The following is a 25,868-nucleotide window of genomic DNA, read 5'->3' as shown; positions in this document are numbered from 1 at the left end:
TACATTTAGGTGGCAGCTTTGAATGAACATGTGAATTTTACTCATCCTTGGTCCCAATTGGGGTCTGGTTAATTTCAGATTATGTCCTTTACATTTAATAACCACATGGGAGGTATAGGGATAAGAGTATCTTTTTGGTAGGGAGAGAGATGATTATGTTTAGATATTATGTACCAGGAAATTAGCTCCTTGATATGATAGGAGGACTCGGTGGCTTCAATGATCCTAAGCAAGATGCTTTGTGACTTGTCCATTCAGGCAATAAGAACAAGCCCAATTCAATTACATTCAACTGACCCAAACTTTTCCCTCATAAATCAACTGAATTTTAGAAAATGCATTTTTAAAAATCTGAGAGATTCGGCTATATTAGCATTGCTTTTCTTCTTCTTTTGGACATCAACTTCTCTCCTCTTCCTCCTGATTGTGAGAACTTGTCAATTAAATTTGTGGTAAACATATGCTACAGTTGTTAGGAATATGCACTTGGTTTGACAACACACATTTGATTACAAATACAATATAAAATAATTAAAGACCATGACATTAATATCAATTTTTAATGGCAATATAAAACATCTTGAAGAATAAAACCAGGTTTATAAAGTAGTGCAAATTATTTTTATACTATTTCTGTACAGTTCATTTTCTTTGCACAAATACAGACATATATCATACACATTAGAACCTGAAAAGTCTAACCCAAAATATCTCACACTTACTACTATTAAAAGATAAAACAAATAATTAGTAGTGCTTAAAAGTATATCATCACAAGCAAATACTGGATAAAAACATATTTCATCTTAATAAAAATACATTAGTCTTTAAAGGAAGCTTTTCGCTGACTCTAAGAACTGCTTTAGTCAAATGAGACAGAAGCTTAAAAGCAAATTTCTTGTTAAAAATGTAATTTCTTTATATAGGTAAAATAACTTATTTTATACATAACCAGAATGTCAATGCATAAGTTATACCAGCATGTATTTTGGAATCTAATGAAAATATTCAGATAATCAATACAGGGAACACATTACTAAGTACCACCACAGTTAAATATTCTACATTATGAGAAATAGTACCAGTGACATAAAATCAATTAATTCACTTCTAATTGTAAAAAAAAAAGAGTGAATTTGTAGAATCAATTTAAAAAGAATCTAATTGGTTTAATTTTTGCTTTGCTGACTAAGAAAGAGGTATAAAATTCTGGATTCAATTGCTTTGATCAGTTATTTAAATTAGATTATTCAAAGGAGGTAGCTTATGTTTTGAAATAAGTGCTGTACCAAAAGGCAACTCCAAATTCAATTGCCAAGAGTTATTTCAAAGGACTGTCCCCAGACTTTACATTTTATCATCCCCAATAATCACAAGAATAAACTGCAATATCATAAAAGTTATGTTACTGTTGAGCGTGGAAACACATAAATATATTTATGTGTATATGAAAGTGTGAGGCACCCACATTCTGCATAATCCAGTCCAGGATATGTACAGTTTATAGTCTACATGCATATTTAATTATTTTTAGCAATAATTTCACTAATATCACAGTTGAAAAGCATCACCTTTATGTCAACTCTTATAAAATGAAGCAATTAGTAAGACAGAGCTACAAAATCACAGACATGTTGATAGTATTAAACTAGTTTAGGATTACAAGCTAAACATGACTGAGAATATTGCTACCATTATAACTGAGAGCTGGTTATCAATTTTTTCTATCCATAAGTATTTGAATTTATCTTGAGTAAAGGAATTACATTCTAGATCTATTGCAGATGAACAGGTGAGACATTATATGCAAAAGAAAAAGAAATATTTTAGGGGCAGCAATAATTATATTTACTGAGCCATCTAATTTGGATTTTTTCTACTAATAAACTCAAGTTTGCTATTACATGGATTTTTAAAAAATAAAAAATGAGTTTGCTTCTATAAAAGTATGATTTTGAATCACGTTACAGTAAAGACACAATTCCGAAGTACTAAAAAGCTATGTTTTTTCCTGGTTCTTTAATACAAAGATGTGCAAACTGAAATACTTAAGCAGCAGAAACATACTGGCCAAAAGATAACTATTAGACCACAATCTAGCTCAACTGGTTAATGCAAACAGTTTTTGATGCTAGTCAGTCATAAATATTTTACGTTTCTTGCTTCCGATAAGATGAACTTCAGGTTTTTAATATTTTTCTATAATCTTGAAATTTGGTACAAATCTATTTACCAACAGTAGTCATGTTTTGTTTCCACAACACACATTACTGTGAATGAAAATGACTTGAGCAAAATTGTGGTCTAGTGCGTGTTGGCTAGGACAATGAATGAAACAGCCTCTGACAACTATCAAATCCCAAAGCAGCAAGTGGAATGCAACCAAAGAACAAAACCTAAGAGACAATCAACAAACATATAAATGCTGAGAACTGCAAACTGGAAAAAAAGTGAAATTATTTGACTATACATATAATTGCAATTGTGTGTGTACTTGTTTGAAAATAATTGCCACTGAGTTCATCAAGATTCCTGAGTCGTTATACCTATTGCAATACCATCAATTTTATTGTTTAAAATGAAACAAAAATGTCCCAAATGACCGCTACTTCAGTGACCCCTAGAATTTGCAACAGTGCTAAATGAGTGGTCCTTACAGCCAGTCCTTCAAGTTCTGGTTATTGCCTTACCGTGCCCTCGTGGTCACACGATCACAATCTGGGTGCTCAGCAACTGGCTGAGATTTCTTACCGTTGCAGCATCCTGCAGACATGAGTCTTCGGAGAAGGGCGGGATATAAATGGAATTAAAATAAAATTTACGATTTGCAACCTTCCCTACCGGCTTCTTACAAGCAAAGTCAATGGAAAAGCCAGCAGGAAGTTCAAAGTTGTAATTATGAGAGGCTCTTGCTTAATGATCTGCCTTTAACAATGGTAACCAGGGAATGTGAGAACCGCCATCATAAAATGGCAGAGTCATATGACATTATGGTATCACTTCACAACAAAAATCCGTCCTAATTACCATCACCGAGGACCACCTGTAGTCAGACGTATGGTATTGTATCTACACAAAACCATTTGACACTGAAGTTATTTGCTCAAGCCTCTTTTAAAATGCAAAAATAGTAAAACTATCACTCTAATTTCATTTATAAATGAACAATACAAAAACGTTATTAAAAAAATCCCAGCTTATAGGTTTCATCTTATTTGAGGTGCATGAGTTCAGGATTGTATTGCATTACAGTTTAATTTCAAATAGAGTAATTTCAACCTCTTCCATTCTGTTTAATGTGAATATGTGCATTTTCTTTTAATGGAAAATTTAAAGTTCTTGAACGCAAACGTACATTTCATTCCTTAATAAAAAAAAAACCTCAGGTGTTTGAAATTCCTCCTAGCTTGATCAATATTGTGTCATGGTTTTTAAAAACTTACCTCCAAAACAAACTCAACTATTAAGGAAAAAAAATCTTTGTGTGTCAAAATAAGGATTAAATTATTCTAAATTTAATTACTTTTTGCTGAATGGAAGAAGGGCTTGGGGAGAACACATACAGCTTTACTGATTAAATCAATTATTTCACTCTACTTTGGCGAATATGGGATGAATGTCTTGCCATGAATCTTGAATAATATTCATGAATTTTCCAGTTGCAATGTTATTTAAAGAATAAACAAATATTAAAGAAAAAGAGCTGTGTAGACATATTACCAATGAAAAACATTCCTATTAAAGAATAAACTAATTTTAAAGAAAAAGAACTGTGCAGACATGTCACTAATCAAAAATATTCTTATTAAAACCAGCGATTAACCTGGAGTGAAAACTTTTTAAGTAGAACTTTAAATACGATGACAATTTACATACCTTTATATACAATACAATATAGAATGACAGCAAATATAAATCCTTTAAGAACTGTGCTTTTAAACATATCCCCAATCTTTTTAGAATCCCAAAGGAAACATCAACTGTCTCTTGTCCCAACGGTGGTTTTTCAAGAGGCAACTGGACTTTCTCATGTGGTTGTTTCTTTTTGAAGACGTTTGGCTTCTAATCCAAGAAGCTTCTTCAGCTTTGACAGGATGACAGGGAATGGGAGGATTTATATTCCTTGCCGACAGTTGGTCATTTGCATTCTTCTATAGAGCTGTTGAGGCCACTTGAAGGGTTATCTGTGTCCACAAGATCACCTGCGTAGTTCAAATGGATGTGGAACTGTGTTCTAAGGAACTTCTTGGAACTGCTGAAAGACTGTGTTGTAGACTGGAGATAGATGATGTATCCTCCCTCTCTGTTGAGAGGGCTGTTCACTTTTGACACAGATGGCCTCTTTGACCCCTCCTTCAAAGCAGAGGTCCTCTATGTCCAAAATGTGGACTTTGTTTTCTTCAAAAGAGTGGCCTTTGTCTTTTAAATGCAGATGGACTGTTTGTTCTCCTATGTTGTGCCGTGGGTTTATGAAGTGGTTGTTTTGCTTCCCCAATGAACAGATTGCACATCTCACTGCATTGTACTGCATATACCATGTCGCTTAGTTTGTGTCTGGGTGTTTTATCCTTGGGCTGGACAAACCTCTGCCTTAGGGTATCCTTGGGTTTAAAGTGGGCACACATGTTGTGTTGGCTGAAGACCCTCTTGAGCTTTTCAGAAATTCCTGCAACTTATGGAATGACAACATTGGTTCGTTTATTGTTCTCTTCTGTTATGGAGGAGCTCCTACTGGGTCTATTTTGGGATTTGATGAAGGCCCAGTTGGGATAGCAACACGTTCCAAGGGGTTCCTTGATGTGTTTTAGTTTGTTTTCCCCCCATCTTTGCTGGTAGGCAGGCTTTCAGCTCAGTGGTGCAGGTTCCCATTTTGTGCCCCGAGGATGGAGAGAATCAAAATGTAAATATTGATCTGTGTGGGTGGGTTTTCCATAAACTTCAGTGTTAAGGCTTCTGTCTTCTTTAATGTGTACTGCACAGTCCAGGAAGGCTAGACTATTTTCCTCAATATCTTCCTGCATGAATTTGATGTATCTGATATATATATCTGATACGTTTGGTGAACACTTCCCATTCCTGTGCTTTGATCTTGACCCAAGTATCGTCCACATACATATACCAGTGAATGGGTGGAATTCCTGTGAAGGACTTTAGGGCTTTGTGGTTTCTACCTCTTCCATGTAGAGATTGGCCACAATGGGGGACACAGGTAAACCCATGGTGCAGCCGTGTTTTTGTCTTTAAAAACCTTCATTTTATTTAAAATAAGTAGTGGTCAGGCGGAGGTCCAGCATGGCACATATGTGGTCTGGGCTGAGATTAGTTTTGTTACCTAAGGTGCTGTCTTGTAGCAGTTGTTTCTTCACTACCCCGACAGCTTCAGTTGTTGGAATGCAGGTGAAGAGGGAAGTCACATCATAGGAAACCATGGTTTCATCCGGGTCCAGTTTTAGTTTCTAAACCTTGCTGCTGAAGTCCTGTGAATTGTTGATGTGACTGGTGATGTTGCCAACTAGAGGAGCTAATGAAGTGGCTAGATGTTTTGCCATGTGGTAGTAGGTGACAAAGTTGATGCTGCTGAGAATTGGTCTGAGTAGAGTTCCCCATTTGTGGATTTCAGGAAATCCATATATGCATGGGGTGGCTTCCCCAGGATAAAGACAGTAATATTGTGGCTTGTCGATGACATTGTCCTTCAATAGGTGCTGCAAGAAATCAATGACGTTTTTCTTACAACTGCTGGTGGGATATCTCTTCAGAATCTCATACGTAGCAGTGTCCTTCAGAAGACTGTTCACCTTGGTCTTGTAGTCATCTGTGATCAAGATAAATGTGCATCTTCCTTTATTAGCTGGCAGGATGGTGATGTTTGGGTCTCTTCCTAGGGATATCACTGCTCTCCTTTCTTGAATTGTGAGGTTGGAACGGGCTGTTTGGCACTGGCCATCAGGAAATGCAGCCGTCCATCTGCACTTAAAAGACAAAGGCCACTCTTTTGAAGACAGCAAAGTCCACATTTTGCACATAGAAGATTGCTGGTTTGAAAGAGGGATCAAACAGGCCATCTATGTCAAAACTGGCCTCAATGACTCTCTAAAAGAATGCAAATGACCAGCGGTCTACAAGGAATATAAATCCTTCCATTCCCTACCATCCGGTCAGAGCTTCTTGGAGGAGAAGCAAAATGTCTTCAAAGAAAAACAAGAAAGTCCAGTTGCCTCTTGAAAAAGCACCTTTGGGACAATGATGACCTGGATGACTGAGAATCTCTATAGACATTTAAATGTCTCTTGTTTCTTATCATCTGGCTAAATTAGATTTAGCAGCATATAGATCCCATTTGTAAAATAGCTGATGTCCTGCATCATAGTTTATACTTTGTCTGACATTTTAAAACAGAAATAATAAAACAAATTAAGGACACTTTAGGGTAGACTATCTTCTATGACTTAATCTGACGATGTAGGTGGTGCTTTAACAGAGAGATTCCTTCGAGTGTTGGTCAGCCGCCGCTGTTGAGCAAGGAAAGACTGTGCAGGTGAGTACGAATGGCCATCCTTGTGGACATTTAAAAGTCTGGATTCCATTCCTAGTTTATGAAATGCTAAACTCTGGAAAGAAACAAGATAAATTACTTAAATCCATGATTCTCTTCATTCAATCTGAAACAATGCTAAACCTTATGATGGCTGATGTCTACTCCATGGCTAAATTATTAATGCATACATTATTTCCTTTTTTCTGGCTTATTGAAGAGATATACTGGCATAATCAACAGGCATTAAACATGCACAGGAGTCAGATAGTATTCTATATAATTGATTCACAAATTATGCATGATAATCCTGGAATAATTTCCAGAAACTGCTCTTCTTAAAAGGAATATCACATTTGGAATATGACCACTGAAAAATGTATGACAATTATAGATTCCAGCACTCCAGGAATGGACAGTTTATAACACTCATAAGTTGTGGCCCCCAGCCCTCCACACCACCATTTGGCAACAAAACAGGAAGAACAATTTTTGGTGTTATTTCACACACGCATACCCTTCCGGGAGACATAGAGACCTAAAGGCCATTAAGCTGAATGCTCAGTATCTGCTATGGGACAACAAACAACAATACTGAGATCTAGAATAGCTGAAAAGTTGAATAACATTAAAAAAATCAAGTAAAATGTTAAGTAAAAATTAAGAATTTTACTTTGAAGGAAGAATGGAAGAGTGGAAAATCTGTCATAGGAAGCTGCTTCCATCAGTAGAATATATTTGGGCTTCACCCATGTTTACTAATGTTCTTTCCCATGTGCACAAGTGCAGTAGCTCACCTGGTTATACCATGCAGATACAATTAACTTTTCTTCATGCTCCTGAATCCTGGCTGATTTACACTGACCCTAAAATGAATTTGTGGGAAATATAAAGTGAGTAGAAGAAATTAGATGACATTCAAAGCAATAAATTGATTATTATATCAATTTAATTTAATCAATTTAATTTTTAAAGCAACACATAAGCCTCAAAAAAACCATTAAGTTTTACTGCTTTATATTATCTTCAGTAATAAATCCAGAGAGGGACGCAGTGGCTCAGTGGGTTAGGACGCTGAGCTTGTCGATCAGAAGATCAGCAGTTTGGCGGGTCGAATCCCGAGTGCCATGTAACAGAGTGAGCGCCTGCTACTCATCCCAGCTTCTGCCAACCTAGCAGTTCGAAAGCACGTTAAAAATGCAAGTAGAAAAATAGGGACCACTACAGTGGGAAGGTAACAGCGTTCCGTGCGCCTTTGGCGTCTAGTCATGCCGGCCACATGACCACGGAGATGGCCTTGGACAAGCACTGGCACTTCGGCTTTGAAACAGAGATGAGCACCAGCCCCTAGAGTCAGAAACGACTAGCACGCATGTGCGGGGGAACCTTTACCTTTACCTTTATAATAAATCCAGATTTTAATCACATTCCTTCGGGCCTAATTTTACCAATCTCTTATGGCAGTTCTTAGTTCATTACTAGCGTTTCTCAACCTGGGCAACTTTAAAAGGTATGGACTTCAACTCCCAGAATTCCCCAGTCAGCCATATTGGCTGGGGAATTCTAGGAGTTGATGTCCACACCTCTTACAAGTAGCCCAGGTTGAGACACACTGGTTGTTACCATTTCAAGAAGGAAAATTCATCAAAATGGCTTCATATTGCTTTAGTTTTACTGCTTGGTTTTATGTTTTGTTCTATTGTCGTAAATTCCCGTAAAGGTTCACATGAGCAGAAAGCAAGCATGCATTTAATAAATATATAAAAACACAGTTGCCCGATGGTAAGATAAGCGGTGTATAAATTCAATAAATAAATAATACCTCAAGTGTTTCAATTCTTTTGTCTTTCTCTGCCAACTGTTTTCTTAGCAACATTATTTCAGCAGATGCTGGTTTCAATTTGGGATCTAAAGTTTTTATGACCTGCAGAAAAAACATACATTATGTTTGCAATTATTCTTATCTAGTTACAAAATCAACTCAGAAATAACTTGTGCAACCCTTGCATCAGTCAAGTAGTCTAAAGTTTGCAATTGTAACTGAACAACCCACCTTTATTAAAAAATGTTTGGAACAATTTTGTACTGAGACTCCTATTCTTTCTTCCAGAATGTTTTTTTTTCAACCTCCCAGTCTAGCCTATAGTTCTAGTCTATAACTTCTTTAATTTACATCAACAATTTTGCTCTGTTTTTTTTTTTTTTTTTGCTTTTACGGGTACAATCTAACTGAGAAAAAGCTTTTTGATGCCTATCATATGTGATGATTGTCTCACAGTTTGAAGGGATTATTTTTTTTATTAATCCTCCATTTAAATGAAAAGGATATAGTGCATATCCTGGAAAAGCAGAGTAAGCTAACATTGGGGGTTTGTTTTTTTATTTGTTTAATTCTTTTAGATCACAAGGAACAATTGAAAGCCATTTTGTTGTAAGCGTCAGGCTTGAAATTGGGAGATTGTGAGTTCTAGTACCGCCTTCGGCGCGAAGCCAGCTTTGATCCAGTTACTTTTTCTCAGCCCTAGGATGGATGCAATGGCAAATCACTTCTGAAAAATCTTGCCAAGAAAATTACGACTTCCGGTGGCGGCGCGGCGCCGAAGACAGCCTCTCCAGGCTGCCCGCGGCTCAGCTGAGTTATTTTCGCCCGAAACAGCGCCGATCAGCTGTTTGGGCGAATTTGAAGCCCCCTCCTCGGGAGAAGAGGAGGGGGTGAGCTCCCAGGTAGGGGTAGAGTTCTCCAGGGCCGCCTGAGCTTATGGCTTGGGCGGCTGAAGGATTGAACTCCCCCGTAGCCTGGGCTGCTCCCAGCTGGCCAGCGCCTCTGCTCCTGATTTCTTGGAGCAGAGCCAGGCGTCTGCGACCACCCCTGCCTGAAGGAATGACTATGGATTAAAGGAGCAGGCAGAGCGATACAAGAGGAAAAGGTGAAGAGGATTATTATATTTTACTCTCCAGCTTGATGGACTTTTTTTTGATTATAAATCTGAAGTGAAAGTGCGTCACAATTGGTAAAAGATGGCGGCTAAACCACCCCCTAAAACTCTTCGGAGTGCTGGAACTTCTCCGGTGCAACAATCATTACTGCAGGCGCTGCATCCTCCTGATGTATTGACATCAAAGGACTTACAAGATGCTCTTGAAAAACACACCCAGGTAATTTTGGAATCAATTAATGATAGATTTGCACAGATGGAGGAGAAATTGGAGAAATTGGAGGAGAGGATGGAGGAGAGGATGGAACAGAAGTTCAGAGTGATGAAGGTAGACATCTTGTCTTCAGTGTGTAAAGTGGCTCGTTGTGTGGAAGAATTGGAGGAAAAGCTAGAAGATTTGACTCAAAAGAATGCTATATTAGAAGCAAAAGTATTGGAGAATGAAGATAAAATGGAAAAGGAACTGGCTCAATATTACCAGATGCAGTTTGCCATTAGAATTAGAGGCTTAAAGGAGAATATTAAGGAAGATCTAAAGCAGCTGGTTTCTGAGGCTTTCGAAGTAGTATTGAAACAGCCAGCATCTGAAATAAAAGGAGGCATGGATAAAGTGTTTCGTGTGAATTCATGGATTGCTGGACAGAGAAAGTTGCCTAGAGATGTGGTGGTATATTTTGCAAAAAGGGAAATTAGAGATGAAGTTATACGAGCTGCTTATGATACTAAAGTTGTGATTGCTAATCAAGAAGTTTTGGTCTTAAAGGAAATTCCTCCAAAGATTCTAAGGAGAAGGAAGGATTTTACATTTCTTGTGCAAGAGCTCAAGCAACGAGATATAAGGTTCAGATGGGAGATCCCAGTTGGGTTGATGGTGACGCACGAAGGTAAAAGGTACCGTCTGGTTACTGTGATGCAAGCGCGTGATTTCTACAATAATGTTTTAAATGCAACGCCATTAACACCTCTGGAAGCTGAAAAGGGATCTGGAGAAGGAGTGCATCAAGAGGCCGAAGATGGTCAGATAGAAGACAATGGTGTTGGAGGAGATCAAGATATAACCTCGTCGGATGATTCTATAGAACAGAGGGTGACGCGTGCTGCTGCAAAACGATCTAAGAAGAGAAAATAGCAGGATTTGCAGAAGTCTATGGAATTTCTACGACGTATTTATAGTCAAGTATGGGAGGTGGGAAAAGGTTTGGGTGTAGACGCAATATATTTTTATATGTGGTGCTTTTGTGGAAAGGGTGAGCTTTTTTTGGATTAAAGTTTGGTGGAATATACAGAAGATTCTCAAATGGAGGTTAAAGTTTTGTTCGCAATCTTTTTTTTTTGTTTGGAATAATTATAGATGTGGCACTGGAAGAGGAACGGCCGATTATAGAAGAGTTGACTTTAAAGTTTTCTGATTTGGTTGAGGTGGCGAAGATTTTGGTTAATTTGAAAGATTATCTGTAAGAACGTTATATCATGGAATGGACAAAATGGATGGAGTTTATTTAGGATAAGTATAGGGTTGAGAAGTATTATGTAGTATTTGAATAACTCTTTTTTCCTTTTTTTTCTTTTTCTTTTTCTCTTTCTATCTTGGGGTTTTTTTTCTTTTTTTTTTGTTTTTAATATATATTTAATACTATTAAGGTTTGTTTTATCCTATATAAGCTAGAGAGTGTTTCATTTTTTATTTTAGTTTTTTATATATATTTAATATTGCTAAGGTTTGTTTTATCCTATATAAGCTAGAGAGTGATGGATTATAGAATTTATAGTTGTTAGTATATGGTTGTTTATGTTTGCTTTTTTTATATATATATACCTTGTATTTAGCTCTGGGAAGTGGGGGGAGGGGGGGAGGGGGGGAGGTGTGGGGGGAGGAGGGAGGGGGGGAGGGGGGAGGCAGGGGGGGAGGAGGGAGGGGGAAGGGGGGTTTTTTAAAGGAAAATTGTATCTTAAAACTTTTCAATAAAAAAAAAAAAAGAAAATTACAAGGACCTATCCAGACAGTCTCCAAGAATCAGACACAACTGAATGGAAGAAATAAGATTAATTAGATACTATCACATAATTAACTAAATTAGGAAACTTAAGCATGGAATAGAGAACTAATGTATCTTTAAAAGAGAAAATGTGGTGGGGTTAAAACAATTTTCCAGGTCGAGAGTTCTTAAATAATTCATTACAGAAAATAATAGAAAATAATACTCACAATTCTTGCTTTTTCTAAATACATCTTATATCTCTCTTCCATTGATTTCATATCTTCATCTTTCTTATGCAAAGCAGCTTCTAATTCTTCTATTTTTTGTGCTATTATTAGAAAAGCCAATGTAATAATTAGTAGAGATGAAATATCCAAATCTGGAACAACCAATAACATTAGAATGTGAATGCTGTTAGCTCTGGAGGCCTACAGGATCAGTACTTAGTTGTAATCCATTAAGGCTACAGATTGTGATCCCATTAATGCCGATAAAAATTTGGATTCTAATAAAACACCTGAAGGACCACAAGGTCCTTATTTATGCCAGCTGCATTCACTGTAGTATTCAGAAATACAGCTCAAAGTTATCATATATACTGCATTTAATAAAATATGACTTTTGAGAACAAAGAAAAAAGGGATGTATCCTTCAATTTATCTACTTGCAGTATTTTATCAATACATCGGGTAGTAAAAGACACCTAATAGAGAAAGTGTCATGTCCTCCGAAGTTTATATATGCAATAGGAATAAAGCATAGCTGTAGTAAAAAGTGAAAGGGGCAACAGATCACTTTACCATTTTGATTTAAATCTGGTTGAAGGTCTGCAAGAAGAGCTTCCTTCTTCTGCAGTTCATCATGGACTTCATTTAATTTCTCCCTGAAAGGACATGGCTGTTTTAACTAAAGGACAACATAATTGACTTACTTTATTTTATATAAAAAACTGCATGTTACTTTCTCACCTTACAATTCTATGAAACACTAAAAACACAGCATCTCACCATAAAACCAAAACAATGCTATTAAAAAAAAACAAATCAAGATGATAACTTAGGTGAGAAGCACATAATTTATCCTAACAGCTATGAATTCCTGAGCAAACCCTGACTCTCTCTCAAGGTTTGGAGGATGAATACCTAAGGGGAATCCACCATTATTGAGTTACAAGATCAATATGTCTGGGAAAGTAGGAGAGGGGACCATGCAACTGCAAAAAAACCCCTGCTTGTCCATGATCCCCAACTTTGCGTACATATTTTACTACTAATACAATCATTATTTCATTCCAATTCCATAATGGTGTTACAAACCAGAAAAAAGTTTAGTTAAATAAGTTGTAAAAAAACAGTCTTGTTCTCATGCCTGCTCACATGCATACAAAGAAATATAAATGTTTCACTTACATATGAGCTGCTATCTTCTGCTTCAACTCACTGGACTGCAAATAATAATTATAATGTCATTAGGTCATCTGAACAATCATACACACACACGTAACTATGATCTATCCCACTGCAGAGGAACATAAAAACTACTGAGTACTACTTCATTACATAACCTCATTGGAACAGACAATGTTTCAAGCTCTCACTTCAGTATCAGATAAAAACAAGGAAAGTTATATTCCGCCTATATGTTTCCCATATCCTCATTGTCCTGTGATTTTTTTTAGGAATGGCTATGAATCACACTGATTCCTATTTGAAATCTTTTCTTAGTCATTCATGAACAACTGACTGCTCCCAACGTTAAAATATCTCATGCACTTGTGTTTGCGTTTAAAATGCATGTTTTAATTGAAAATTTATGCAATAAGCAATTAACTAAAGGACAAGAGCCAGAATAAATATTTGAAATTAAGATATACCAAGGAATGATTAACGACATAAATAAAAATGTTATAAACATATACAAAAATCTTGTACAACATTCAGCTTTTCTGCTTTAACCAAAGCTGTCAATTCCCACTGAAATCAAGCCTGAATAATCCTTTCTTCAAAATAATGAACTCACTGTGCATATTTGCATACATACATGCATATATGCATTTTTATCTTAGAACTGGCCAGAGGCCATATTCCAAAAAGACAACTCAGGTTCACAATTTAATCAGCATTAATACGAATCATTATTGGTCAGAATTACTTCTCTGTAGAAAAAAGTATCCCATTATCAAAGTTAACTGATTCCTGTATGCATACTTAGACACAAATAGCCTTCTAACTATAGTAAATTATGCACATGCTGTCACACAAAGAAAGGCCTCGTATAGCAAACATCTGTACATTCTTACTCTGTAATATAACTTATGCTAGATTTTTACAGAGTACTTAGAACTTATTTCACTTATGTTCTACTATGAAATAAAGGTAGTCCTCCACTTACGACGACAGCTGGAACCGGAACTGCCATTGCAAAGCAACGTGATTGTAAAGTGCAAGTTACCGAGGGCAATTCTGCCAGTCCTGATAGCCGTGGTTAAGTGAGGACTGCATGGGTTGTAATGAGAGAACCTTGGGTGACCAACTTCCTGCTAGCTTCCCTGCTCACTTTGCTTATGGGTAGCCAGCAGGGAATATCATAAATCGCAACCCCTTGACCATAAACACACACTGCAACAGCCACAATACAAGGACCCGCTTTCTGCTCAGCCCTGACATAATTTTGAACAGTCACTGAACTCTCGGCATATTCCCATGTCATACTTACCCTTTCTCTTTCTGACTTGGACTCTTGCTCCTGCAAAGACTTCTGAAGGTCTTCAATCTGCTGCTGCAACTCCCCAAGGCTCTCCTTGCTCAGCCTATCGTGAAGCATTAAGCGTTAAGACTATGAGTAGAGTTCAGGAACTTGCAAGCATGAAATCATTGTTCTTGCAAGATTTACACCCACACGCTAGGCTGGCAGCAGGAACATCCTTGACAGCCTCTCTACTGAGGTATTTATCCCTGCTAAATAGATCAGAGATAATCCTGGGATTACAATGATAAATGGAACCCGGCTTGCTGTCACTAAGTGATGCGGTTATTATAAAGCACAACGTCATGCGATTGCATCCACATAGTTGCTATCGTAATTGTAAGTAGGCATGGGTCATTATTAAGCAGAAAGTGGCAGGAATCCCAGGTAAGGAGCAACGGGATGTCTTGGGGGGCTGGTGCATGCTGCACGTTAATGGGGAGAGGCAAGAGAGGGTTTTGGAGGCAGGGTGGATGCCACGGCACAAGTGCAGGAACCCCAGGGAATGGATGGTGTAGTGTGATGCAAGCACAGGAAGATCAGGAGGACTTATCAGAGCAACTTACGACCTTCTCTGCTGGCTTCCGCATTGATTTAACTTGTGGGAAGCCAGCAGGGAAGGTCTCAAATAACGACTATGTCACCACAGGACACAAGCACCGTTGGAACTGTGAGTTGGTGGCCAAGTGACAGCCATCACATGACTGTTGGGGCATTGAGACAGTTGGACCTGGTTGTTCGCATGTCTTGGTCAGTGCCATCACCACTTCCAACAGTTGCTCAATGAACAGTCAGTACGCGAGGAATACCTGTACTTTGTTATGTAGGATCTGAGAACAAACCAGAGGGAAGAACTGCTGAGAGTAGAATTCCACTCAAGGAAACTGGCTGGCCCTAAACTTCAAGGATTTCTCTTTCCCAGTGAACCTGTCAATGCTGAAAACATTGACATGTTTTTGCACTGACAATGTAAGAGGCAGCCTTTTGTTTAAAGTGCTTTGCTTTGAATCCCAGAAGGGAGGGAAATGTCAAACGGCTATTTTGAGAAGATAAGAAATAGCCTGGGCACAGAAAAGGAAGTGAAACTTCATATGTAAAACTAATTGGATAATGTGATTTATGATGTGTAAATAAGGGTGGGAATTGTGTATGATGCGATGGGCTTAGGGGAGGAGATTTCAGATTCTGGCATCCATCCATGAGTGCCGATGCTGCGTTTTGTTAAGACTTTTTAGATAAAAAATGCCTGAATTTGGGGTGGACTGTCTCATTAATCAGAACCATGACAGAATCACAATCTACCTCATTTTGAGAGGGTCCCCTATTTAATATTTATAAGCAGCACTAGGAGGAGACTGAGTAGGAAAGCCCGCTTTCAATCCAGTTGCACCCCTCAATGTGAAGCCAATCAGTCCTTCATGTGCTTTCTATCATTCTTCAGCATGTTTACATCTCCCATTCTGTGTCTTCCACAGGTTTTTCGTATTTATAAAAAAAAAACAGCACTGAATAAATGTTGTGTGAAGGAGAGAATCACCTGTTTTCAGTTTCTAATTCATTTATCATCCGATTTTTTTGTTCCAGCTTCTCTTGGAGCCCCGCAATTTGTTCGTTTTCCGATCCTTCTTGTTGCAAATGAAGCATCTTGTTTTCATGCTGAAGCCGAATGAACATTTCCCTGAGATTTAAAATAAAATTTGAAAGCAGACACGTTTTGCAAAATACTGCATTTTCCCGCCAACGTTATAAAAGAGGGCTCACTGTGTATTATGTATACACTCTGTGATAGTATACACTAAAGTCTGTTTGCAGCCCTAGTCATGTGTTAATTTCATTTCAGTAGAAAGACCCTAGAAAAACCTCTTAAAAATAGCATATGGATGTGTAAGATTATAGACTTCTTCCTCAAAAGCAGCCTCAAATCCCATTTGCTGAAACAGCTAGGGGCAAGGAAATGGAATCAGGTTTCATTCTTCCAGAAAATTAATAAATCCCCAGTATCAACTTACTCCTTTGCTGATACACATCTGATCCTCTGGATGGGATCTTACCAGGAAAGCCTTAACACCATAAAGCTATATAATGAAATCTGTAAAACTCCAGTCCAATTTGGAGTCAGAGATACAGAATAATGTTTATCGCTGTATTTCCTATGTTGGTTACTTTTTTTTAATTGAGAATATAGTTTTTTTTCTAAATCGATTCAAATTAGGAAAAAAAAAACGTTCCAATATTTAGGGTTTTAACTTTATATGAATATGGGATTTCTCTATTGTCTGATATTCCATGCTACACACATCACATTATAAATAAGATTCACACATCCTTTTACATGTGTATACTTCTCTTACCTAAATTCCACAGGCAGAATTTCAGCAGCAAGGTTTTCTTGGCTTTTCACAGTAGATACACCTGATAGCATAAAGCAAAATCATAAGGCTACTTTCCATGGAGTCTAAGCAAAAATGATTCTAAATAATTTTTTTTATTAAAAGGTTTTTCAATACATTTTATCTTTAACAATCCCTCCCCCCCACCCCCCACCCAGCCCTTCCTAGCCCTCCTTAGCCCTCCCCTCCCCCCCTCCCCCCTCCCCGACTTCCCAGAGCTAAATACAAGGTATAAAAGTAAAAACAATCATAAACAACCATATGCTAACAACAATAAGCTATTAAGTCTATCGCACTCTAGCTCATGTAAAATGACTACAAGCAATACTAATATCACATCCTAAACAATTTTTTTTTAAGTACCTGCTTGATTCAGATGATCCTGCTGCATTTGTGAATACCTGAGCTCTTCATTGGTCTCTTTCAATGCATCACGCTGAATTATCAATCTCTGAAAATAAAATAAAAGTCATTTAATAATGGTAGATGTGTATCAAAATACTTGTGTTGATATTAAATGAGAGCTTTAATTGCTTCTCCACCTGAAAAAGGACATCCCTGAATAACCCATAAGGGAACGTGATTCTGTTATAGAATATAGAACATCATTCTCAAAAAGAATAAACCAGTTTTCATAATGGATAGTAACATCTTCTATGATGGCCTAAAACAAATTATCATTACATTGCAGCTAATCCGATACTCAACATTTTAAGTAACCCCCTTTCCTTTGCACATGCACATAGGTAACTTGAATTCCCAATATTTTGAAAACTGTATTTCCACCACATTAGTAGAAACCTCACCTCTTTCTCTTTACTTAATGTTTCGTGCTTCTCTTCTAATTGTTTCATTTCAAAAGCTAGTGCATCTGCTCTTTTGGATTCTTCAGAGAGCTTGTTATGAAGTTCCTGGATCTGGTTTAAAAAGAAAACCAACAATCTCTTTAAACGTTTCAGAACTTGGTGACTAATTTAAAATAAATTCTTCTGTAGTATTGGTGCAGAAATAATGTTACAATCAGAATTTCATTATCTTCATGAGAACCCATTATCTTTTCAGCATTAGCTGGAAATCAATTTTTCCCTGGTTAAATGGAATATATCCACAACTGTTCAGTGACTGTCTGAAGTTACTACGGCACGGAAAAGAGTGACTTATGACCATTTTCACACTTACAACTGTTGCAGAAAAGTCATGGTCATATGATCCAAAATTGGATGCTTGTCCTGATTCATATTTATGACCATAGCTGTGTCCCAAGGTCATGTGATCCCTTTTTGCGACCTTCTGACAAGCAAAGACAATGGGGAAGCCAAATTCACTTAATTTACGGGTAGGCAACCTTGGCTCTTTTATGACTCGTGGACTTCAACTCCCAGAATTCCTGAGCCAGTCATGCTGGCTCAGGAATTCTGGGAGTTGAAGTCCACGAGTCATAAAAGAGCCAAGGTTGCCTATCCCTGACTTAATACCATGTTACTAACTTAACAATGGCAGTAATTCACTTAGCAATTATGACAAGGCAGGCCATAAAATGGGGCAAAATTCACTTAACAAATGTCTTGCTTAGCAACAGAAATTTTGGGTTCGGTTATGGTCAGAAGTCAAAGACTACCTGTACTTGATTGTTCTTCTAAAGCATTTCATCATCATCATCTTAGTATGTATCATTTAATGCTTAGAAATTAAGGTCAACAGATGCAATTAATAGGGTGTAGTAGGTCTGTGACACTAGTTTTTATGATTTAACTCTTAATCCAACTAACAAGCATTGTTGAAGACATGCAAGTGTTACTGGCAATGCTAAATCTACCGACAAGTTTACCTTATTCATTTAAAGTACAATGAATGTGAGTGAAGTACTGTTGATATAAACAATAAAAAGGTTTGCAAGGGCAACGTAAGGAGGAAGTCACTTTTCATTGTCAGCTTTTTTAGACCCAAAAGTGAACACTTTTACACAATTGAAATAGTACGAAGAAAGCACAGAAATTCAAGCAAGAGGAAAGGAAACATTTCTTACCTGCCTTTTGTAAGTTTCCAACTGTGCACAGGCTGCATTTGCTTTCTTTAATTCTTCTTCTAGGCTAACTGTGTTATGCATATACATCATGTTTGTTTCCTGAAGTATTTTCACCTGTCTCCGAAAGTCATTCAAGTCCTCCAACTTTTTGCGATACACCTCAACCATCGACTCCAGTTTATTTGTTTTATCAACAACAGTCCTACAATAACAACATATTCAGTTATTTCAAAAGCATGTTTTGAGCCATTACCAGACAACAAAATGCAAATACATACTTAAGAGAAAAGTAAGATCTTATTTATTAAATATTTTTTCTCAGGTTCAAATTGCAGGCCTGAACAGAAGACAGGACTTTCCAGTTCTACATAATTAAAACTGGAGCATCCTCTGCAGTCCTCCTTTTACTAGGCAATGATCCGTGTCACTTCAGGATAGGGGTTTCCTTTTGAATCACAGGTCAGTTTGGAGGAGAAAAACCTAAAACAGTCATAGGTTCCCCCAGGGAGGCCTCAAGAGACTATTATTAGTGAACATAGAAATACTATGAAAGCTAAAATGCTGCAATACCTAACTGAAATTAGGTTTGTTTACCAGAGTTAAATTATTCCTTCAATACTTAATTCAAAATTAGTGTCTTAGCTAGAGATTGAATGATGATCTTGGTGTACTGATCTTATACAACATATGCTACTAATAGTAAGATATGCAAATAAATAATTTGCAATTTTCATATGAAGACATTAAATATTTGTTACTCTAGATTCTAGAACAATTTTAAGTATTACAAGAACCTGCAAGAGAACAAAGTATATCAAGAATATAAAATAAAAACTTTTAAGTGTTGGGACCACAAGACTTATTTTACTTGCCGCATTACAGTATCTAGGAAAAAGAATCAAATACCTAGGAAAAAATTGAATAGCAAGCAAAGAAACAAAAAATAAAGACACTCTGAATTTAATAGCTTGCTGCCAAATTTCAGTGGAAGAATCTTGGGTGTTCTGAATGTTGCCAAAAAGGAGGGAAGTGTTAATTTACTGTGCAGAAAGTCCTCGACTTACAAGTTTATTTAGCGACCGTTCAAAATTACAACACTACTGGAAAAAGTGACTTATGACTGTTTTTCACACTTAAGACCACTGCAGCATCCCCAATGGTCATGTGATCAAAATTCAGACACTTGGCAACTGACTCATATTTATGACGGTTGCGGTGTCCCGGGGTCATGTGTTCACCTTTTGCAACCTTCTGACAAGTAAAGCCAATGGGCAGGCCGGATTCACTTAACAACCATGCTTCTAGTTTAAGAACTGCAATGATTCACTTAACAACTGTGGCAAGGTAGGCTGTAAAACGGGGCAAAATTCACTTAACAAGTGTCCCTTAGCAACAAAAATTTTGGCCTCAATTGTGGTTGCAAGCTGAGGACCACCTGTATTATGTCATAATGAAAGCTCTCCCATACTTCAGCAAGTTGATGCATCTGAAATGTATTAGTCCGCCATCCTGAGAATTCACATCCACTATGCCCCTCTTAACAGTGAATCCTGAAATTCACAGATGAGAGTATCTGAAAGGTTTTCCAAAGTAACAACATAGCGAGTCTTTGATTTTGAGGAAGTCAGTACTATAAAAACAGTGCACCCTCTTTCTGCTGTGACTTATGTCATTTCCGTAATGATGTCATTGCACCAATGATATGAATTCAAGCAAATGACACAGTTCAAGCAAATCATAAGACACCTCATCCTCTCAATTAGATTATTAAAAACAGGGTTTCCCTGTAAACGGAAACAATATACAATGGCTTAGTTTGGTCTAGTAGTTAAGACACCAGGCTAGAAGCCAGGAGACTGTGAGTTCTAGTCCTGCATTAGGCATGAAAACTGGCTGGGTGACTTGGGCCAGTCACTTTATCTTAGCTCAAGTCACCTCACTAGGTTGTTGTTGTAGGAAAAATAGGAGGAAGAAGGAGCATTTTATGTATTCACTGCCTTATTTCTATAATAATAAAGACAGGAAATAAACAAACAAACAAAGAATGTGAGGGAAGGGTAGCAGCTGAAAAAGTGTGGTGTATTGTTTGGAAAACTCCAAGATGATAGAATTCTGCATATTAAAGAGACAGTAACATAGTGGATTGCATTTATGCTGTATACCTAAGAACATCAATTTCATCTTTCAGAGCCCGGGACTCTTCTGCTAGAGACGTCAGTTCATCATTTCGATGTTGCAGCTCAATCAGTTGTTTCTCAAGCTCTTCACAATGAACACGATAATCATCTTTTGTAGTTTCAAGTCTTTGCAAAAAACAATAAAATTAATAGAAAAGGTTTTACTATCCACTTCCTTAGTATGAAACATTCTGGTAGCTTTCATAAATATATATGGAAAGGTTTCAGCACAGAAAGTTGTATAACTTCTCATATGCAGGCATACTGGGGGCAAATGAAGAACCACTCAGTCTTAAAATTGTAACCTAACAGCAAAATATTTCATGTTTAACCACTTTCTACGCCATATTTTTACCAACAAAGAGAAAAACCCTAAATAGTGTTTCTGCATTATTAAAAATTAAACAATGAATTACAACCTTTATTTAAAAAAAAGCACAGCAAAAACAAAACTGGCACCATAATACATATTTAGGATATGTAGCTACTCAGTAATGGCACATTATTCCCCTGCCATGTGGAACACCCTCCACCTCCCCAAGATCTGGAAAACACTTCTAATTTTCTTCTAACCTTCTAATTTTCCAAAAGTTCTTTAAAAACTGGATTTTCCCCCAGGCATTGAGACAGGGTAAGGCTGGAGTTCAAAAATTATGTTCTCGTTTTCAAAAAAAATATTTGGGGCTTGTGTTTTAAGGCACCCAGAGTTGAGGGAAGGGGAAAGGTTTTATTATTTGCATGTTCTTGTCACTGCTTCTGTAAGCTGCCCAGATTTATGGCAAATAAGATAGGTGATCATGTATGTTTCTTAAATAAAATTGAAGGTTATATATCTTAATCATACAGCATGTAAAATTATGTACATAATGTCATTAAGACAGAACGAAGTAAGAAAAGAACCAAAACAAAAGACTACAATAATAAAAAGCAGCTTATTATACATGTATTATACTACAGTAGGAAAAAATTATGAACTGACTATAACTTCTGATATCCTGTATGATGAGATCTGATACTGGTCAGGGAGCAAATAATTAATTTACTAGTTTGGCCTAATAAGAATGACTTGAGAAAAGCCTCAATGCTTAACCTAATGCTTCAGAATAAAATACAAAGAGCTTTCTAAGGGACTAAACCTGCAAACTCAGGGCTTTTGTACCACAGAAGAGAAAATTGACCCCTTGTTGATCTCTGACAGTTACTCAAGCTTGCTGGCTAAACAAATCAAAGGCTAAAAATGCCAAGTTGCTACACACATGGATTCGGGTGGGCTATGTCATTGGGTGTGTATGTGTGCTATATTGTCCTTTTCCTTATAAGTCCATTATATAAGTTTCATCTTGTAACTCTCTGAGGGCAGAACCTTGTACTCCATCCCTGGCACAGATCAATAAACACGGATCAAGCAGATCGTGTGGACTCTACTCAACTGGGAGATGGTATGAGTCAAAAGAATGCTCACATGACAGCCAGCAATCCCACTGTTTTACATTATGGACTACATTAATTTTATAATAATCTCTCTGGAAACTGCTGAGACAGAATAGGTTGCAATCACTGAAGAAAACAATATGAATCTCTATGGGATACAGATAGCTGGGCAAGGCCTCTTCAGGAAATAGTCACAAATGAACAGGATAATTTGAGAGAAGGCCGGCCTTTGACAGCTGCAGGCCTAATACACCACAGCGCTGCAAAAACTACAATAAAAACCTCAGAGATACGTAACACAGTCAGAACAAAAAATGAGGTGTGTACAAAAGCTATACTGTAGCTTTTCTGCATCAAGTAGCACTTCAGAAATGTTTTCTATTTTGTTTCAGTAAACAACTCAAGATGCAGCAGTGATAGAGAAAATGGCTGGGTGACATTAAATCATACCTGAAATTTTCTTCTTGTAGCTGTTCTACTTGTAACTGTGCATGAAAATACTTTTTGGCAACTGCTGTATTTGTATCTTCAAAGGAACCATCTAACTGATCCAATCGGTCATTCATTATCTCATTTTCAGACATTAAACTGCATTTTTCCTCTTGAAGGGCAGCCACCTAAAGATCCAGAGTCCACTTCAGAATCATAAAGACGTCAAGATCATTAACAGTGTGTAATTATTCAAATATTGGCACAAGTGATTTTATTTCAGAAAAAGTGACTAGCCCCGTCAAATTATCTGCTTCCTAAATTAAATGTGCGTGAGTGTGAGTGTATGCGTACAAACGCACAGATTAGGAGATAAGCACAAAAATGATTACATTAACGTACAATATACAACTAAATAAAATCAAGTCCAATTCTCATTTATTTCAGTATGAGTGTTTCAATTTATTTGTCAGTTTCTTACACTTCTCTCTGTGAATCCACAAATAGAAACATCAGCTGCACATCCATCCTCTATTTGCAGCTCTTCCGTTCTAAATCAGCAAGATCTTAGGACTTATATCAGGGATCCTCAAACTTGGCCACTTTAAGACTTGTGGATTTCAACTCCCAGAATTCCTCAGGCAGTCACTTTAAGTCCACAAGTCTTAAAGTGGCCAAGATTGAGAACCCCTGACTTACATAATCAGGGTTACCAGTCACAGTAACAAAGCAGAATCAACATGGAAAAGTCTTCCAGACTATTATATGCAGTGAAAAATAAGGGAAGAACTTCAAAACAGTCTTAAAATGATATAAGATCTGAGCCAAGTAGACTCTGGAATGATCCAGCAAGACATGTTTTCCTTCCCCTGACATAAGTACAGAAGAATTGCCTTGTTGAATCAGATCAAAATCCACCCAGATGACATTTCCACATTTCTCTGGATGCAGGAAAGGGATTAAAAAGGGAAGCATCATTAGCAAGTAGAAAAATATTGGTCAGTTTATCAACTGAAGATACAACAGCAGAGAACTGAGTAATAATAATAATACTTAGTAGTGAATAGTTGGGTAAAAAGCAATTCCAAGAGCCAAAACAAGTAGCATTAAGTAAAATTTAGACAGCATCGCATATATAGATCAATAGATAAAAAGATACATGCATTTTGCAATTATTTCTGAAAATAACACAAGCTAGAAAGTAGGAGCATAACAATACTGTAAGTATATTAATCAAATAAGGATTCTTATATTAACAAAACAGCCCCTTAAGTATCTTTCGTGGTGAAAGCCACCATGTTAATTGTAATACAGAAAACATCACAGCATATCACACGTTAGTTCACTGATACTTAAAATGCAAAGTACTCTTTGGGTTATGTCTTCCTGAAATAAATATAAACCTACCTTTCTTAAATTCTTGTAAAATATCATGGAACACAGAGACCTTACAAATGAATTTATTAACAATTAGATTAAGCAAGGGGTATGTATATTTTGACTTTCAAATAAATACTCATATTCAGTATAGTACAGTGGCATTAAATTATTGTGTTATCTTTGTCAAATATTTCAGATATTTGTAAAAATGAACTGCAATCAATTTTAGATATCAATAAGATTCAGAATCATTATATTAATTTATATTAGTAACTGCTGTCAGAGACAAGTATTTATAGCTTGCAATAGATTTATATCTTAAATATTTTAAAAAATATTCTAAATATTGTATGATAAACCCATAAATGAAAACAGCTACAAAATATTATTTATAAAATCTGCAATAAAAGACATTCAAAACAGTGAAAGGCACAGTTGGACATTAAGAAAAAAGTTCTTAAGAACTAAAAATAATAACACGGTGAATATCATAACTAATAAACTATATCACAGCGTTTAATCACAACACAGTAGAAGATGTTTTTAAGACAATCTGATTTTAGGCATTTAAGGTAAATATTAATCAATTACACTTTCTCCGAAAGGAACTTGGAAAAATGTGGTTACCTGCAAATCTAGTTCTTGACATCTTTGCTTCAATTCTTCTTTTTCTGCTATGACTTCATTAAGTTCTTCCATTGCTCTTTTCAGCTTTAAAAATGATGAGATGATCATTTTCAAACATTTAGCAAAACAAATTTCTTGACCTTTTAGTCTAGTAGTCCCCACTAATGTGAAAATTACTTAAGGATATTGAGGAAAAAAAGAACATTGATTAAACAGAAGGCAAGTCGGTAACGATCATACCTTCTAGAATAGATAACCAAATCTGTCTCTGCCACATACTTTCCTGGTCCTGAGGACCTCTTTCCTATGATCTTCTTGTACTTTAAAATAATCAAAATATTACCAACTCTGTAAAATGTACTTCTCTGGTTGCCACCAGCAAAACCTATTTTGGTTTTTAAATGGTTTTCTTTTTTTTTTCCTTAAGGAACATACCACATAGGACTTAGGACAGCACTCCAGGTTAACAGTTAACCAAAGAAGTAAAATAACATTTGTATAAGTTTAAGTTTAAGTTAAGTTTAAGTTTATTAAATTTTTATACCGCCCTTCTCCCGAAGGACTCAGGGCGGTGAACAGGGCATATAATAAAAATACAAAAGTACAAAAGTTAAAAAGAATTAAATTATTGCCCAAAATAAAACAGTAAAAATATACAAATATTAAAACCCTGAATTAACTCCCCATCAGGCCAGGCCAGCTTGTTCGAATAAAAGGGTCTTTAACCCGAGCCGGAAGGAGCGGAGATCCGGTGCCATCCAGAGCTCAACCGGCAGTTGATTCCATAAAGCCGGGGCGCCCACAGAGAAGGCCCTCCCCCTGGGGGCCACCAGCCGGCATTCTCTGACCGGAGGCACCCTGAGGAGGCCCTCTCTGTGGGAACGCACAGGGCGGAGGGGAGTCGACGCCGGCAGCAGGTGGTCCCCGAGGTATTCCGGACCCATGCCATGTATAAGAATGCAAATAATTTAAAAAATATGCAAACCACTTATTTTTATAATATATCTATGTTCACCCAAATACTTATCCTACAGTGATACTAAATATATTTCTAAACCTGTGCTGCTGCCTCACTTTCCACCTCACTGCCCCCCCCTCTCCTTGTTCTCCCTTCTCTCTGAAATATAAGCTGGGATGAGTTATTGTCATACTGAGACACTGCGGCCTTCTATGAACATGCTAACTTAAAATCAACTTATTCCCTTAACAAATA

The 25,868-nt window shown here is 36.9% G+C and overlaps 1 protein-coding gene across 1 annotated transcript in view; it reads right to left on the bottom strand.

The window, feature by feature from the left end:
- Positions 1-551: 551 nt before the first annotated feature.
- The window catches only part of HOOK1 (hook microtubule tethering protein 1), a 40,319-nt gene continuing 15,002 nt past the window's right edge, over positions 552-25,868 (bottom strand). Inside the window, exons 8-22 of the mRNA XM_083359300.1 lie at positions 24,656-24,739; positions 22,670-22,836; positions 20,774-20,914; positions 18,612-18,813; positions 17,392-17,502; positions 16,949-17,036; positions 16,547-16,607; positions 15,733-15,873; positions 14,166-14,259; positions 12,860-12,894; positions 12,251-12,333; positions 11,678-11,778; positions 8,358-8,459; positions 7,333-7,401; positions 552-6,611 (exon numbers count right to left, since the gene is read on the bottom strand). Coding sequence (XP_083215426.1) covers positions 6,450-6,611; positions 7,333-7,401; positions 8,358-8,459; positions 11,678-11,778; positions 12,251-12,333; positions 12,860-12,894; positions 14,166-14,259; positions 15,733-15,873; positions 16,547-16,607; positions 16,949-17,036; positions 17,392-17,502; positions 18,612-18,813; positions 20,774-20,914; positions 22,670-22,836; positions 24,656-24,739 — 1,641 coding nt within the window. The 3' untranslated portion in view covers positions 552-6,449. The remainder of the gene's footprint in view (positions 6,612-7,332; positions 7,402-8,357; positions 8,460-11,677; positions 11,779-12,250; positions 12,334-12,859; positions 12,895-14,165; positions 14,260-15,732; positions 15,874-16,546; positions 16,608-16,948; positions 17,037-17,391; positions 17,503-18,611; positions 18,814-20,773; positions 20,915-22,669; positions 22,837-24,655; positions 24,740-25,868) is intronic.

The sequence above is a fragment of the Vipera ursinii genome (assembly GCF_947247035.1).
Source record: "Vipera ursinii genome assembly, chromosome: 3".
In the NCBI taxonomy this organism is placed as follows: Eukaryota; Metazoa; Chordata; class Lepidosauria; order Squamata; family Viperidae; genus Vipera; species Vipera ursinii.
Note: the sequence above shows the minus strand (reverse complement) of the source record. Positions and strands in the feature narration are given on the sequence as shown.